The 17,512-nt window shown below is 39.1% G+C and overlaps 1 protein-coding gene across 3 annotated transcripts in view; it reads right to left on the minus strand.

Annotated features, from left to right (window-relative positions):
* Positions 1-17,512, minus strand: part of St7l (suppression of tumorigenicity 7 like) — a 66,615-nt gene that overhangs the window by 10,034 nt on the left and 39,069 nt on the right. For all 3 annotated transcript variants that reach the window (XM_052179563.1, XM_052179565.1, XM_052179564.1), the window contains one exon: positions 145-295. In XM_052179563.1, the coding sequence (XP_052035523.1) occupies positions 145-295 (151 nt within the window). The remainder of the gene's footprint in view (positions 1-144; positions 296-17,512) is intronic.

Genomic DNA, 17,512 nt, shown 5'->3' on the forward strand with positions numbered 1-17,512 from the left:
ATCAATATTCATTAAGTTATTTCTTCTACAAAATCAATGCCACAGAGATCATTTGAAACTACACAATCACATTTTAAAAGACTGCAGATGGATATAATGACTATTAAGACAGAGATCAGCATTGCATCTGGCAGGGATACTTACTGCCTTCCCATGTACACTGCAAGAGGTTCAGAGCACCTTCTATTCGTTTCCAGTGCTGCAGATGAAAGAAGGCATAGGCAATTGCTTCGCTATCTCCTCGCTTCAGAATGTGTTCTGGAGGTAAGATTAAACTTTTCATCTCTAGTAAGTACTGCAAAACAACACCATGCCAAGAATTAAAATTGTGTTAAAAGGAAACATAAACAAAACATTTACTCAAATGTTACAAATTGGTTTAAACACATACACATTAAACTTGATCAAATGACATGCAGTTCCAACTAAAAACCTGTTTAAAGTACTTGTAATACTTGCAAACCTTCTAAGTGAGAATTGTAAAAACAAAGTGACAAACAGTTTATATGACCTAGCAAAACACAAATAGAAAGTTAAACTAAGAGATAATGTGAGAGCAAATACTTTTCAAGAAACAATTAAGTATAAAATCACACAATACAGTCTTTTGAAAATACTGTGCATCATCAATTCTGTTTTCTCTTATTCCCATTTTATGGTGGGACACTTAACTATGAGGGAGGCAATTAATATTCACTAAGTACAAAACTGTATACTCAAACACCAAAAAACTCAAACTCATAATATGGAAAACAGGTTTCTTTTTTTTTTTTTTTTAAGATTTATTTATGTCTACAAGTACATTGTAGCTATCTTCAGACACACCAGAAGAGGGCATCGAATCCCATTACAGATGGTCGTGAGCCACTATGTGGTAGCAGGGATTTGAACTCAGGACTCCTGGAAGAGCAGTCAGTGCTAACCTCTGAGCCATCTCTCTAGCCCCATTTAACAGTTTTGAGGTTCATATAGGTCACAGTACATATCAGTACCCCATACCTCTTTAGAGTCAAATAACATTCCATCATAAATACACCATGCTTACTTATGTAGTCACTGGCCGTTAGACACACATCCTTTCTACCTTTTGGATTTTAGAAATAATAACACTGGCCTGGGCACGTGGTTCAGCTGGCAGAAGGCTTGTCTAGCATGCATGAAGCCTCGGGTTTCATATCTAGCATACACTAAATACGATTACACCTGTAATCAGAAGGATCAGAGCTCAAGTTTATCCTTGACTACACTATGAGTTCGAGGCCAGGTGGTACATGAGAATGTGGCTCAAAACCACAACACAAATCAGAAAAAACAAGCAAGTGATAGGGTGGGAGAGATGGCTCAGTGGTTAAGAGCACTGACTTACATATAATAAATAAAAGTAAACAAATAAAAATAAAAAATCTTCAAAAGAAAGCAAATGATAATGTTAAGTATTTATATAAAAACTTTGATGTACATATGTCTATTTCGCTTGGGCAAACACCTCGGAGTAGTAATGTTGAGATATACAATAATTATACGTTGATGGACTGATATTTAAAGATGATCAGGGTATGGATAATCACACTGGGAGTGAGCAGCTGTGGGGACAGAAGACATATCCAAAGCACAGGTAGTATACCAGAGATCACAGAACATCATGTATTTCACGGTGAAGTAACCATTATAAATTCTTTTTCACATATGGAACCAAATTTTATCTCATACCATTCATTCATTCATTCAATCATTCATAGACGGTGTCTTACTATGTAGCCCAGGTTAGCTTCAAACTTGTAAATATTCTGCTTCAGCCTCTAAAGGGCTAGGATTATAGATATGTACCACCATACTCAGCTCATCATAAACTCTTGAAGAAAACATTCTAATTTTATAATCTATAACAAAAGTGTGGGGCTTGGGTTCTGCTCAGTGATGAAGACCTTGCTTGGCATGTTCAAGGCTCTGAGCTCAATCTTCAGCATGTCAAAAACCAAAAACACAGAAGAAATTGCTAAAATCAATATAGTCACAGTTATTACATTAACCAACTTCATGACTTTGGTTAAGAAAGCTATAAAGTAGACACTGGTGCATCAGATCTAATTGAGTGGACGACCTTAAAAAAAAAAAAAACTTAAAATTTAGTTAGCTAAATTTCTTTCTAAGACTGAGGTCTTAGAAACAGACTTGGAGCAAATAAGTAATTTGCTACTAAATGATGTGTCATGAAGTCCAAATCCTATGTTTATTATATAAAGTAAAACACATATGTAAAGTGTAAAGAGGGTGTCTCAAAAGATTTAGTCATACATCGTAAGGTGTATAAGTTATAAAGAACATAGAGAGTTGAAGTTGTAATTTTTAAGCTTTCTTATAAGCAATAAAATTTAGAAAGACTTAAAAATAAAAAAAAGTTGTAAGGATTTCAAATCTTAAGCCTTAGGTAGTAACTATTCCGTGCTCATTGTACTAACCCATCTAAGGTGATGCTTTCTTGTTTATGAAGTGCGCCTCTCCACACATTACTGAGTTTACTGCCTATCTTTAATTACTCCTACTCTTGATGTTTCTGGCTCCTCAAGTGTAAGAATGCAGTCTGCTCATCAATTTATTTTAGCAGACGTCACAAACTATGAGTTTATTTACTAATCCAGTTGGGGACTTAACGTTTCCCATTCAGTTTCTTAAAAGGAATGCAGCAGAGGTTGTGTCCTGGTCAGGGAAAGCCCATTTGCTGCCTGGCTGGGTTCTCTCTCCTCAGTGCCCTGGGCCTATATTCAGGAGGGCAATATTCTTTCTAATCCTCTCTAATCCTGGCCCATTTTTTTAAAACACAGTAAAAGATCACTCACACCAGGCGGCTGTGGGAAAATGGACTCCACTGGCTGACCTCTGACACGGTTCCTTATGCTCCTTGCAAGTGCACTAAGAGCTCCTTCAGTAGAAGCAGACAGTGTAATCACAGTGGGATGGCATTGTAAGACTAGGCCACAGCTCCAGAGGAGAACTGATTAATTCTTAAATCGGTTCTCTTCTCATTTAGAATGTGAAGCTTTAAACAAAGTTTACAACAAGGTATTTAGTGTGAGTACATGTAGACAAAGATATTTGATTAATATTATATCAATTTAATACATCCAGGAAACATTTTGAACAGCAACTATATACCTATATTTTCACTGTCAACTATTCTCAGTGTCAATGCACAGTACATAAATAAATATGACACACTTAATAGAAAATTATAATTCAGAAATTTATATCTTAAAAGTTGAATTGTATTTTGTTTTGGTTTGGGAGTCAATATTGGCTCAAGTTAATTATTCATAAAAATTTCCCTTGACTGGGGATTTAGCTCAGTTGTGCTTGCCTACCACACACAAGGCCACAGAATCAATACCCAGTGTCACCAAACAAGCAAAGAATCAAAAGGATACACTGAACCTTTCCTTATACTCCTGATGTTTTATTATCATGTCATGCATACTAGCAAAAATCCTTTTATCCTTTTTACTTTTCCCTGTGGGTGTGTGTATAAGTATTACTGGGAATGGAACCCAGGATACCATGCATGTTGCAGAATAACTCTTACCACTGAGCTAAATCCTCAGCCCAAATATCCTTTTCAATTTGACTTTAAAGCAAAACATTTTTTTCAGTTTCTACCAAATAAAATTTGGCTCCTAAAATATAAGGAAAAAAGTACCCAGTGCTAGAGAGTTAGCTCAGTGGTGTTAAAGCACTTATTGCTCTTTCAAAGGTCTGGGGTTTGATTCCCAGCATCCACATGGTAGCTCACAACCATCTGCAACTTCATTTCCAGAAAATACAAGGCTGTTTTAGTCTTTGAGGATATCAGGACTGGATATGATGCACATATTTCCATACAAGAAAAACACTCATAAAATAAAAATCAATAAATCTTGTTTTTAATGTACTTAATGGGCCTGGCGGACAGTACAATGTAGATCATGTCCTCAACATGTGCCAAGCCTTGGCAAACGTGCACTTAAAATAAGATATAACACTATTACAGTACTTATTTTATGCTCTCCAGAAATGGCTGTTCAGGAATTTCGGCTATGCAGTGGAGGCTGTAAGTTAATGCACAACAGAAACTCTATCTTTCATAGTTTCCTACAGTATCCAACACATTCTACTACCTAAAACTGAAATGAACTGAGCTGAGCTGATATATACAACAAAATGTTTTCAAACTCATATATCAATTTTTACTCAGAGACATTTTGTATATGTGTGTTTGAGCATGTGTGTGTGCACATGTGTGGGACTGTGGAGGCTAGAGACCAATGCTAGATATCTTCTATCACTCCCTATTTGCAAAATTTTTATCTACTGTTGTAGCTACTATTATAATTAAGTGGCAGCAGCAGCAGCAGTCTGTGTGCACTAATGTGCACATGCATGCCTGGAGGTCAGAGGGCGATTTGTGGAGGTGGTTCTCTCCTTCTACCTTTCCATGGGCTCTGGGGCTGTCAAGCTCACATCATCAGCAAGGACCTTTACCTCACTGGTCTCATCAACTTATTTTTTGAGACAGGTTCTTTCACTGAGCCCGGAGCTCACTGTTTGGGCTAGATTGGCTGGCCAGGGAGCCCCTTAGATCTGTCTGCCTCTGTTACACTTGACAACACCCCTATATCCTGCCAGGTTGGAGTTACAGACATAAGGCACCACAACTGGCTTGTTTTTGTTTGTTTGTTTGGTTTTGTTTTTTTCGAGACAGAGTTTCTCTATATAACCCTGGCTGTCCTGGAACTCACCCTATAGTCCAGGCTGGCCTCAAACTCAGAAATCTGCCTGCCTCTGCCCCCCAAGTGCTGGGATTAAAGGCGTGCGCCACCACCCAGCCACAGCTGGCTTTAACATAGGTGCTGGGGAAAAGAACTCAGGTCTCTGTGGTTGTGCAGTTAGTACCTGACCCAAAGAGTCATCACCTTGGCCCTGTCAAAGGCATTTTCTAATTCTAGAGAAACAGAACCAAAACAAATAACCAGGAAGGAAGGAAGAGAGGGAGGGAAGGAGGGAGGAAGGGAAAGAGGGAGGGAGGGAGGGAGGGAGGGAGAGAGAGAAAGAGAGAGAGAGAGAGAGAGAGAGAGAGAGAGAGAGAGAGAGAGACTCCGTTACCTAGACTTTACTTTTATAAGAAGAATAAGGTAAAAAAAAAATGAAAGACAGTTTTATTTTAGTCTTTTTCTGCTTAGAAAAGTATACATGTAATATATAAAACCACAGATATTAACAGAGCTATGCAATAAAAAAGTTTCATGTTTGAAGAATAAAAGAAAATATAAGGATAATTATCTATCCACTTAGAGTCCTTTTCATGCGTAGAACATGTTTCATTGTGATGCTGGAACCAAACACAGTACCATGCACATGTTAATAAGCACATGGTAACTGAGCTATACTCCGAGTTCCTGTGTGTACTATACTGACTGTTGGATCAAACTGTTGTGCAACTTAATTCTTAATTCATACAGTAATCTCCCCCATGCCCTGTCTCTTTCTGAGACAGGGTTTCTCTGTGCAGCCTTGATTATCCTAGATGTAGACCAGGTTGGCCTCAAATGTAGAGATCCGCCTGCCCCGTCTCCAGAATACTGGGATCAAAGGCATGCATCACTACCACCCTGTTGCATACAATAATCTTACATAGCTCTCTGCCTCTATACAGAACCGACATCTTAATATATAATTATTCATTAAAATCGAACTATTTAATAATATGTGAAGAAATAACATCATGCTAGAATTATGCTAATAGCCTTAAAAGTAAAATATATCATTAACTAAAGCTTGTAAAAACTTAAGGAAATGGCTTAAAATGTTAATGGGAATAAAATGTTGATATAATATATATATTTCTGTGTGTTTTGTTTTTGTTTTTCAAGACAGAGTTTCTTTGTGTAGCCCTGGCTGTCTTCTTACTCAGAGTTCTGCGTGACTCTGCCTCCTGAGTTCTGGGCCTAAAGGTGTGCACCACCACCATCACCACCAGCCTGATGTCTAAAATTTTAAAATATAACATAATCTATTTACCAATATTTATTAAGTGCTATATATTAGGTAGAGCACTGACATGAAATGGAGGCTAAGACAAAAGGTTATTTTATTTTTAGGATAGTTTTCTTCAGTGTGTGAGAGCTGTTTTTTTCTTAATTGTTTTGTGTGTGTTTTGTCTGCATATGTATCTGTGTACCACATGCATGCCTGGTGCCTTCAGAGGGCAGAAGAAAGTATCAGATCCTTTGAAACTAAAGTAATGGATGGTTGTGAGTTACCATATAGATGTGGGAACCAGACCAGCTTTTCTGCAAGAGCAACAAGTGCTCTTAACTGCTGATCCATCTCTCTAATCTCCAAGAGGACCTCTTCTTACCAACAGGGAATAGAGGCATTAAATGCAGCCCCCTCTGCCAAAGTCTGACTAGGGTGCTGAAGGAGTACATATTCTACTCATTAGTTTATGCCACTCTGACCAAAAACCTGACAGAAGCAACTTAAGGAAAGAGAGGTTTCTGTGGCTCATGATTTGGGGGATATAATCCATGATGGCTGAAGCATCAGGGTTCACAATGGGGGAGACTATAACGTGGTTTGCTATATCCTGAAGGACTAGGAAACAGAGGGTTCCAGCCAGAAGTACAGCCAGCCTAGACTCCCTATGTCTGCCAGCTAGGCCTCATTTCATGTTCAGAAGGTTCTGTAACCTCCCAAATAGTGTTACTAGCAAGGGAACAAATGCTCAAACACATAAGCTGGGGGGAGGTCATTTCACATCCTAACATAACATTCCTCCCTTGGTCCCTATAGGCTCATGGCCATCTCATAATGAAAACTACATTCATTCCAATTTCAAAAGTCTCCATAGTCTTATAAGTCTAACACTATTCAAAAGCCCTAAATCTGCTTTAAGACTCAAGACTATGTTTTAAATATGAGGCTATAAAAAAAATTAAAGACTTCTAATATACAATGGCACAGATGAAACAATCTTATTCAGGATAGGAGGATAACAAGGAAAAACCAGGTGAAAGCAAGACTGATACTCCACAGCAAGGACAAACATGTCAGTACCGTTTCCAGTGCCTAAGGCTCGTTGGAGCATCATCTGAATCCCAACCACCTGCATGGACACCACTCCATGTCTACTACTTGCAACACAGGTGGCCACTCTCTTGAGTCAATCACTCAGTGCCTGCAGCATTCTTCCATAGATATCTCATGTTTCTGGCATCTGGGTCTTTACTTCAACCTAAGGTTCACTTTCACAGCATCACACACTGCCGAGTTCTGGGGGCTTCTCTATGGACTCTGACCCTGCTCCATATTGCCTAACTTTGGAGGTTTTCTGGAACCTTGTGTTACATACTTCACTCTTATGTTCTGCAAAAGCAGCAACACAGGGATGATGCCAAGTTTCACTGCCAATTTGAGAGGCAGCCTCAAACTAACTGTTAGACCTCTGCACACCTGTGTGTCTGAACCAGGGGAACATTTCCCTAGGCAGTTGTCTTCAGCACAGCTCACTGAAGGCTCTGTCTTTTCAGGAAGTCTTCCTTCATATTTTCTAAAATGGTCTCCAGTTGCCAGGTAGTGGTGGTGCACCCTTTTAATCCCAGCACTTGAAGCAGAAGAGGCCAGATCTCTGAGTTTGAGGCCAGCCTGGTCTACAGAGTGAGCTCCAGAACAGCCAGGGCTACACAGAGAAATCCTTCTCATCTCCAGTCCACACCCTAGACACTTTAGTGTGTAGGGTCTTGCCCAGTATAAAGTGTAAAGCCTTTTTTAAAGGTGCTAATTTCTTTAACAATTATAGTGGCACTTTGTCCTCACTGGCCTTGTCTGCAGCTGTAGGTACAAGCCCCTTTCCTAGCCAAAGTGCAGAGTTTTCATACTTCTCTGTTCTACTTGCAGCTGTGAATCTGGAAGAAGCAGTAAGTGCAGACCATGCTATAGCCTAATTGCTATGTTGTCTTAAAATTTCCTCCATCAAACAAATTAGTCCAGTACTTAAAAAACATTTGTTACTTTTATTTGTATGTGTGCAAGCACATGAGTGGAAGTCAAAGGATAATTTGTGGAAATCAGTTCTCTTTCCACCATGTGTGTTCTGGGGATTAAATTCAGGTCATCATCTCTGACAGCCAGTGTTTTTATCCAGTGAGCCATTTTGTCAGCCCTCGTCTACAACTTAATTCAGTCTCACTCAAAATTTCAGGACCTGGGTAGATGGTAGCCAGATCTACTGCCAGATATGTAACACAAATAGTCTTTATTTTCAATAGTCCTTATTCCCTGTTGAAAGACGTGCGCTTAGCCCTTCTTGTCTGCATCTCTAGATACTCTGATCTTCAGAACTCCTTCCTACCAGAGTCCCTTAGGCTCCACTCATGGCATTCTAAACCATCTCTAGTCCATCACTCCAATTTTCCCACATTCTTTCTACAAACCAACTGTAAACATGTGGTCAGGATTACCACAGCAACAATTCATTGCTGGTATCAATTTTCTTTATTAGTTCATATCACCATGACCAAATACCTGAAAGAAGCAATTTAATGGAGGGTGTATACTTTGACTCTCAGTATGAAGTATATAATCTATTACTGTAGGGAAGGCAGAGTGGTTGATATGGCTGGTCCAGTTGAAGCAGGAAACAGAGATATGGCTTGTTGCATCTCAGAACAGTAAATGGGGGCTTGAGCTGAACACAAAGCCAGCCTAGAATCCTCAAGTCCTCTATTTGCCATGTAGACCCCATGTCCAAAGAGCCCAGGAACCCCTATTACAGTACCACCCACCGGGGAGGGACCAAGTGCTCACGTTTAAACAGTTGAGCCTGTGGAGATTATTTCATGCTTAAACCAGAACCCAGGCTTCAGCTCAGCAAACTAACAAAGACTCCTTTAAAAATCAGACAGTGTGTGATTGAGAGCTTAGAGGCCGGCAGATGGAGGAGACATTGAATATATGTACAATGGCAGGGAGATGTAAGACACAACCATCCAAGAACAGGATCTGAGATAAGAAGTAAAGCAGGTGGGAGGAAGGCTGGAGATGCAGCAATCAGACTGTGACAAGCTGCTGTCACTGTGATACTGAAGGGTTGGCTCTCACCCTATAACAACAGGGAACACACACAAGTCTTAAAGCAAAGTGAGTTGCTGCTAGTTGGGTAGGAAACTGGCAACACAGTAGAGAGGGGCTAATAATTAGCAAGATGATCAATGAAGAATCTGACTAGCCACCCACACAAGAAATGGTAATGTTTTATAACACTTCTCTAAGTTCAGAAATTTAAAGAAAATACTGGGCAACTGTGTGAAAGACACTGCCTTTGGGAAGCTGGGGAAGAAAAACCATGAGTATGAGGCTAACCTCAGACTCTTTAGCAAATTCAAGGCCAGCTTAAACTACACAGTGAGACCCTGTCTTGGGGTTAGAGTAGGGGGTGGGGAGAAGATAGGAATATAAATGTCTGATAATATACAGAAATAGTGGTTAATTCCAGAAAAATGAAGTTAGCTAAATAATGAACTCTTTGTTTTTATTTTAGAAACTTCTGAAATACTTGACATTAAAAAAACAAAAACAAAAACAAAAAAACAAACAAAAAAAAAAACCTCTGCTTCAGTAATAACATTCATTTTTTCATTTTTTTCAAGACAGGGTTTCTCTATATAGTCCTGGCTGTCCTGGAACTCACTTTGTACACCAGGCTGGCCTGGAACTCAGAGATCTGCCTGCCTTTGTCTCCCCAGTGCTTGTTGAAAGAGGAAGTAAAGTACACAGTAGTTGATGAGAGCGGCAGTGCCTAGATCTGAAGACTTTTAAAGGTTATAATATGCTAGTCCTTTAGGAAGGGTGGAGGGAAAAGTTAACACAGGAAAGCCAGGCATGGGGACAATCTACAGACTTAGGAGGCTGAGGCTAGGACACTGTTGTGAGTTTGAGGCCAGCCTGGTATATACTGTATATCCGCCATCATCATTATCATCCCAAAAAAGAAAGAATGAAAGAAAGGGATAACGAAGCCATAAATCAAAATCAAGAAATAACAAGAAAAAATACTTTAAAATACATTTTAAAAATTTAGTTTGAAACCCAATATCTGAAATACTTCTATAGGATGAAAATTCAAGTCTGAAAATGAGAAGCAAAACAGCATTAAAATATATAGATTTGGAAATTATCAACAAATAAAATATAGCTGGACACAAACCAAGGCCAGCATCCAGGATGTGCTGCTGACCCTTCAATGACCTCAGAATAACTTGGTTGTTGTGTTGGTAATAAATAAAAGAAACGCCTGGCACCAGTCTAGTTTCTAAGTATCTCATCTAGTTCCTCACTTTTCACTCCACATATCAGAGTTAAAGCCACTCTGGAAGCTAAAATTAAAGGCATGACAGTGTATGGTCAGGCGCTTGCTCTCTGTCCTCCTCCCCCTCTTTTCAGTGCTTGGGGATCGAACCCAGGGCCTTTCTGCATGGATGGTTTCTTTAAGAGTCTAAAACCATACCTAAGCTTACACTGAAATTCACTTTAATTTTCAACTGCTTTGATCTTTATAATTTATCCTTAGATTACTCTTTTCTATTAGTTTGTAAATCTTGCAACAGCTTTTGACCAAAAGCAATATAATTCTGACCTGAAGTAATGATAATGCTTTATAATCTTCCTCTTAAAGGCAGAGGTTAAAGAAAAATCTCTCTGAAGACATCTGAAATTAAGGTACTTTGCTCTTGATCAGTCATGCACACAAAGAACCAATTGATCTCTGCAATTAAGTGTTCTCAGTGCACATTCTATGAGATCAGACAGGCAGGCTGAGTGCAGACTATGTGCATGTACTGGGGAAACTGAACACAGTTCCCAGGGGAAAGTAAACAGAATTGCTATGGGACTTAAAAAACAAACAAACAAGCCATAACACCTACCAGACTTGGGAGTAAAGAAGAGAAAGGGAAGGGAGGCTATGGAGGACAAGCTGGAGGACACTTGGAAAGCCCCCTCCCACATCACCCTATAGCGCCAAAGATGAGACCCCATAGCCTGCCACTCCCACTTAGGTCACACCACACCATAATGGAAAGGCGACCATCTCATGCTGTAAATTTGAACAGCAGACTTCAACACCACTTCCCAGAATCTCAACTCCATGCCTCTTTGCCTCATTTGTTTTATATATGATGCTAATATATGTCTAGCCAATGAAACACAAGCTAAAGAGATATAATCTTCTACATTGCATGGAACTGAGAACATCATACAGGATTCAACTTCTGATCAGCCATTAAGGATTTTGCTTTGTTCTTTTGTTTTTGACTCTTTTGAGATTGGGTCTTACCATGTAGCTCTGACTGTCTAGAAGTAACAGATACCCAGTTGCCTCTGCCTCCTGTGTGCTGAGATTACAAGAATAATCTACCATGCCTGACCAGAAGGGATTTCTATGTATTAATATATTTTTTAAAACTTCTCTTGTACTTACAGAAATTTTCAGGTGTGGTCTGATTTCTTGGAAAGATGACTCTAAAAAACAGCTTTATTTTGGAAAATAATTAACTTTTAAAAGCTGTAGATGTCATATTCTTAGATATGTGTCCAGAATACAGATATGTATTAAAGATTTTGTTACTTGTTTTATTTTTATTATTTATTTTCTTTTTGAGACAAGGTTTTTTCCCAGACTGGCCTCTTAACTTGCTGTGAAGCAATAGATGACCTTTCAGTTTGTGATCTGAGCATTTCAAATTATAGTTTAATAAGAAGGGTCTGATTCAGCCAGGTGGTGGTGGCGCACGTCTGTAATCCCAGCACTCTGGGAGGCAGAGGCAGGAGGATTTCTGAGTTCGAGGCCAGCTTGGTCTACAGAGTGAGTTCCAGGACAGCCAGGGCTATACAGAGAAACCCTGTGGGGTGGGGTGGGGGGGTGGGAGAAGAAGGGTCTGATTCATCATGGAAATCACCAGGATTGCAGGCATGGGCCATCACAGGAACAGTTTTCCTCAAGACTACACTCATGATAGGCACTCAAATGACTGAGGTATATCCTCAGCTATAAATTGTTTTGGGGCAGGGTATCCATTTATAGCTCAGACAAGTCTCTACCTCAAGATCCTCCTGCTTTGGCACCGTCATTTCTAGCTTCTCTGGTGTTCTACTTCTCTCTAACCCAAGGGCTTCTCTAGTAGCACACAAATAAATTGTCCTCAGAGTGTTAACTAGTTGAAATTGGTTAACTGCTAACTCTCTCATTCCTATGTTTCCCTTTATCCCAAGCAATCCCCAAGCTCTTACATGGTAAAGTGTAAGCACGGAAATTAGTCACATGGAAAGAGTATATGAAGGAACAGATGGGACAAATAAAATGAGATAATGAATCTGAAGCAAAGTAGTGCCTCAGTTAGGTTTATACTGTTGTGATAAAGACCATGAAGAAAAGCAACTTGTGGAGCAAAGGGGTTTTTTGTTTGTTTGTTTTTGGTTTTTTGGTTTTTTGGAGACAGGGTTTCTCTGTATAGCCCTGGCTGTCCTGGAACTCACTCTGTAGACCAGGCTGGCCTTGAACTCAGAAATCGCCTACCTCTGCCTCCCAAGTGCTGGGATTAAAGGTGTGTACCACCACAGCCCGGCTGGAGCAAAGGGTTTTATTTCATCTCATCCTTCCAGGTAACAGTCCACCACTAAGGAATTCAAAGCAGGAACTCCAAACAGTGCAGGAACGAGGCAAACCCACAGAGGCATGCTGTTTACTAGTTTGCTTCTCAGGATTTGCTCAATCTGCTTTCCATTCCACCCAGGACCGCCTGCCCAGAAGGGGCGCTACTCACACTGACCTTGGCCCCCCATATCAATTATCAATCAAGACATGCCCTACAGACTTGCCTACAGGACAACTTACATTTTCTCAATTAAGATTCCTTCTTCCAAGATGACCCTAGCATCAAGACACATGAACTAGCCAGCACAGAGATCTTGACCACAGTGATCAGTGCTATTGATTGACACTAAAATATCACACTAACTACATAATATATTATTGCATTTTTAAGAAGCCATAAACTTTTACAATGCTTTTCATCATGAGTCTCATTTTTCCTGCTTCATCAAACTGTAATTTAAAATACACATATCTTAGACATGCAGGTCAATGACTTTCAACAAATGCAGTCAAGCAACACCTGCATTTAGCTTCAGAGTTATTGTCGTCACTTCAGAAAGGTCTCCTCTGCTGTCAATTACCTATCCCAAATGAAAGAGACATTTCAGCCACCCCAGACCACTCTCTGCCCTTTCTTGAATGTCTTGCCAATATAACCCTCATTTCTGAACTATACTTATGAGCTTTATCCATTTTTTTTCTCATATCACAAGTTCTCTTCTCCACTGAGGAATTCACTGCAGTTTGCTTATTCTGTAGAAGAGCAATTGGATTGTTTCCACATTGGCATTACTATCAGCATTCGTGCCTAAACCTTTTGGTATACATAGGCATCCAGATCTCCTGTATATATACCTCGGAGAATTGCTGTATCACAAGTTGATGTATACACTTAATTTATAATAATTTATCAGGGCCAGTGAGATGGCTCATCATGTAAAGGGGGCTTGTCACAAGCCTGGTGGCCTGAGTTCACTCCTCGGAACCCATGCAAAGGTAGAAGAGGAAGAACTGACTCCATACATTTTACCTTTGGCCTCTACACCTGAATCATGATAAATGTGCCCCCCAATCACACTCACATATTAATATTTTTTATTTTGCTTTGAAACAAGGTATCACTGTGCAGTTCTGGCTGGCCTCAAACTCACAAAGATTCACCTGCTTCTATCTCACAAGTTCTAGGATCAAAGGTGTATGCCACCATGCCCAGCTCTTTCAATTTCTTAACACTAAAGATGAGCAGAGTCTAATTTTACTGTTTGCCATGAGAAAAACCCATTGTGGTCCTATGCCTCCAATAAGGAGAGGCTCTAGCATTGGTTGTTGAGGGAGTTCTTTCCACCATTAGATTGCATTGCTGCTTTTGCCAAAAATTACCTCACAGAACACTCGTGGGTATGTTCTTGTACTGTCCTGTTTGTGGTTTTGTTTTTACAAAGTAATTATTTCAAACATAAATTAAAAGTAATAACATTTTTAAAAATGCTAGTAGTTTGCTTATAAAAACTCCTAGGGACTGGAGAGATGGCTCAGCAGTTAAGAACATTGGCTGCTATTTCAGAAGGTCTAGGTTTGGGGACTGGAGAGATGGTTCAGAGGTTAAGAGCACTGACTGCTCTTCTGAAGGTCCAGAGTTCAAATCCCAGCAACCACATGGTGGCTCACAACCACCTGTAAAAAAGATCTGACACCCTCTTCTGGAGTGTCTGAAGACAGCAACAGTGTACTTACATATAATAAATAAATAAATCTTTAAAAAAAAAAAAAAAAGAAGAAGATCTAGGTTCAGGTCCCAGCACCTACATGACAGCTCAAAAACAGCCTGTAATTCTAGTTCCAGGGGACCAGATGCTCTCTTCTCGCCTCTCCAAATGCCAGGCATGCATTTGGTACACATACATGCACATAGGCAAATATTCAATCACATGAAGTAAAAATAAATAAATCTTTAGAAAAAACTCCTCAGCAATCTATTATAGCAAATTAATCCCTAAAGTTGGATTCTGCTATTCTAGCTGTATATACAGTAGATCACTGAATTAGAGGATTAATTAGTACAAAACAACTTTCTACAAGTGGAAAATTTCTAGGTTTGTGTACAGATGTATCTCACCTAATGAAGAGGCTCAGAAGACTCTTCAATATTTATATCTCACTCAGAAAACCTATTTGGGGGTTTATATTTCATGGGTTTATATTATATGTGACTATGATATTCACAATGACTTGAGGCATATTAAAGTATAAATGACTTCTAATAATAATTATAATAATAATAATAATTTATGTTGTTTTTTTTTTTAAAGTATCTTGCCCTGTAACCTAGGCTGGCCTCAAAGTCATGAACCTCCAGTCTTTGTTTCTTCTGAGTGCCGAGATAACAGGTGTGAAAGGCCACACCTTGTTAAGGAGTATCACTGATAATAAAAACAGACAAAATGCTTTATATAATAATAACCTTACATAATAATAACTCCTTGGGGAGTAAAGAAGAACTCCTTTTAGTTCAAGGCTAGCCTGGGCTATATGATAAGTTCTAGAACCTTGAGTTTCAGTATAAAACTCTGTCTCCAAAATACAAAATACAACAAAAGGAAAACCTAGAATGAGGGTGGAGAATTTCCTCAGAAGAGCTGAAAACCAATCTAAACCAAACCAAATCAACTCAAAATATCCAAACAACAAGAAAAAAAATGTACAAAACACACTGGAATGGATACTTCTTTAAAGATAATACACATATGGGCTGGAGAGACGGCTCAGTGGTTAAGAGCACTGATTGCTCTTCCAAAGGTCCTGAGTTCAATTCCCAGCAGCCACATGGTGGCTCACAACCATCTGTAATGAGATCTGATGCCCTCTTTTGATGTGTTTGAAGACATCTACAGTGTACTTACATATAATAAATAAATAAATAAATAAATAAATATTTAAAAAAAAATAATACACATATAAGCACATTAAGCCAGATGTAGTGGTGCATGTCTTTAATCCCAGCACTTGGGAGATAGAGGCAGGTGAATCTCTCTGTGAGTTGGACGCCTAGTCTACATAGTGAGTTCTAGGATGACCATGGCTACATAGTGAGATTCTCTCTCTCTCTCTCTCTCTATATATATATATATATATATATATATGTGTGTGTGTGTGTGTGTGTGTATACATATATACACACATATATTATACATATACAGACATGTACACACACACACACACATATATACACACACACACATATATATACTAAAACAATATAAGCACATTAAAAGATGTTCAAATTGCTAGGATGTTGTGGCACCCAGCATATAAGAGGCAAAGGCAGGCAGATCTCTATGAGTTCAAGGCCAACCTGGTCTACAGAGCAAGTTCCAAGATAGCCAGGGCTACACAGAGAAACCCTGTCTCAAAAACAAAACAAAACAAACAAAAAGAAGATGGCCAAAATCTGGTCATTTGGGACATGGAAATTAAAATCATAAGGTGCTATTTCAATTGGAGAAAGTGTAATAAAAGGAAGAATAATAACAAGCATGGGCATGGATGTCAAGAATGAGAATCTTCAGACACTGCTGATAAGACAGAATGGCCATTTCAGAAAAATAATTTATGACAAAATTAAGCACAGAATTGCCATACAAGCTATCAGTTTCACTAAAGAGAAGTGAAGGTACTCACACAAACCCTTGTATATGTTCGCACCAGTACTATTATACTAAACAAAGAGTAGAGCCAACTCTAATGCCCACGGAAGAACAGATAAACAGGATGTCACATACTCATACACTGCAAGGGATTCATCACTCAAGTACTGATGCTGGAGAAAGGAAGTCAAGCCCAGAAGCCACATATTGCCCAAGCCGACTGGTCTGAAAAGCCAGCCCTGAATGGGTAAACAGAGCATCAAATAGTGTTGAAAGGGACTCATAACAGGATTGGGAAGTGTCTACTAAGAGTACAGGCTTCTTTCTGGACTGGGGAGTATGTTCTAGAATTAGATAGTGGTAATGATTCCACAGCCATGTGATCAGGTCAGAAACTACTGAAATCTATACTTAAAAGGGTAAATTATATGAATTATCTCAATAAAAGCAATGAAGCTATTTTATGGTTGGGTAATAAAGAATATGAGTAATAGATGAAGAGATTCAGCAGTTAGGAGTACTGGCTTCGGGGCTGGAGAGATGGCTTGGCGGTTAAGAGCACGGACTGCTCTTCCTGAGGTCCTGAGTTCAATTCCCAGTAACCACAGAGTGGCTCACAACCATCTGTAATGGGATTTGATGCACTCTTCTGGTATAAGTCTGAAGAGAACTACAGTGTACTCATTAAATAAATAAATAAATAAATAAACAAACAAACAAACAAACAAACAAAATCTTTAGCAAGGCAGTAGTGCATGCCTTTAATCCCAGCACTTGGGAGGCAGAGGCAGGCAATTTCTGAGTTTGAAGGCAGCCTGGTCTACAGAGTGAGTTCCAGGACAGCCAGGGCTACACAGAGAAACCCTATCTCAGAAAAAAACTAAAAAAAAAAAAAAAAAAGTACTGACTTCTCTTCCACGGGAGCAGGGTTCGATTCCCACTACCCACATGAGAGCTCACAATTCTCTATAAGAATAGTTCCAGGAGATCCAACACCTTCTTCTGGAGTCTATAGGCATTAGGCAAACACATGATAAACAGACATATACAATCAATATACCCATACACATAAATAAAATAAAGAATATGAGTAAAAATTAATAAAACGGAATGCTGTGGGATAGTTAGATTATATGAAATAATTTCTACTGAAAATAAAAAATTTGACTATTCCTATTGTATCTAAAAG

The sequence above is a fragment of the Apodemus sylvaticus genome, chromosome 4 (assembly GCF_947179515.1).
Source record: "Apodemus sylvaticus chromosome 4, mApoSyl1.1, whole genome shotgun sequence".
NCBI classification, from domain to species: domain Eukaryota; kingdom Metazoa; phylum Chordata; class Mammalia; order Rodentia; family Muridae; genus Apodemus; species Apodemus sylvaticus.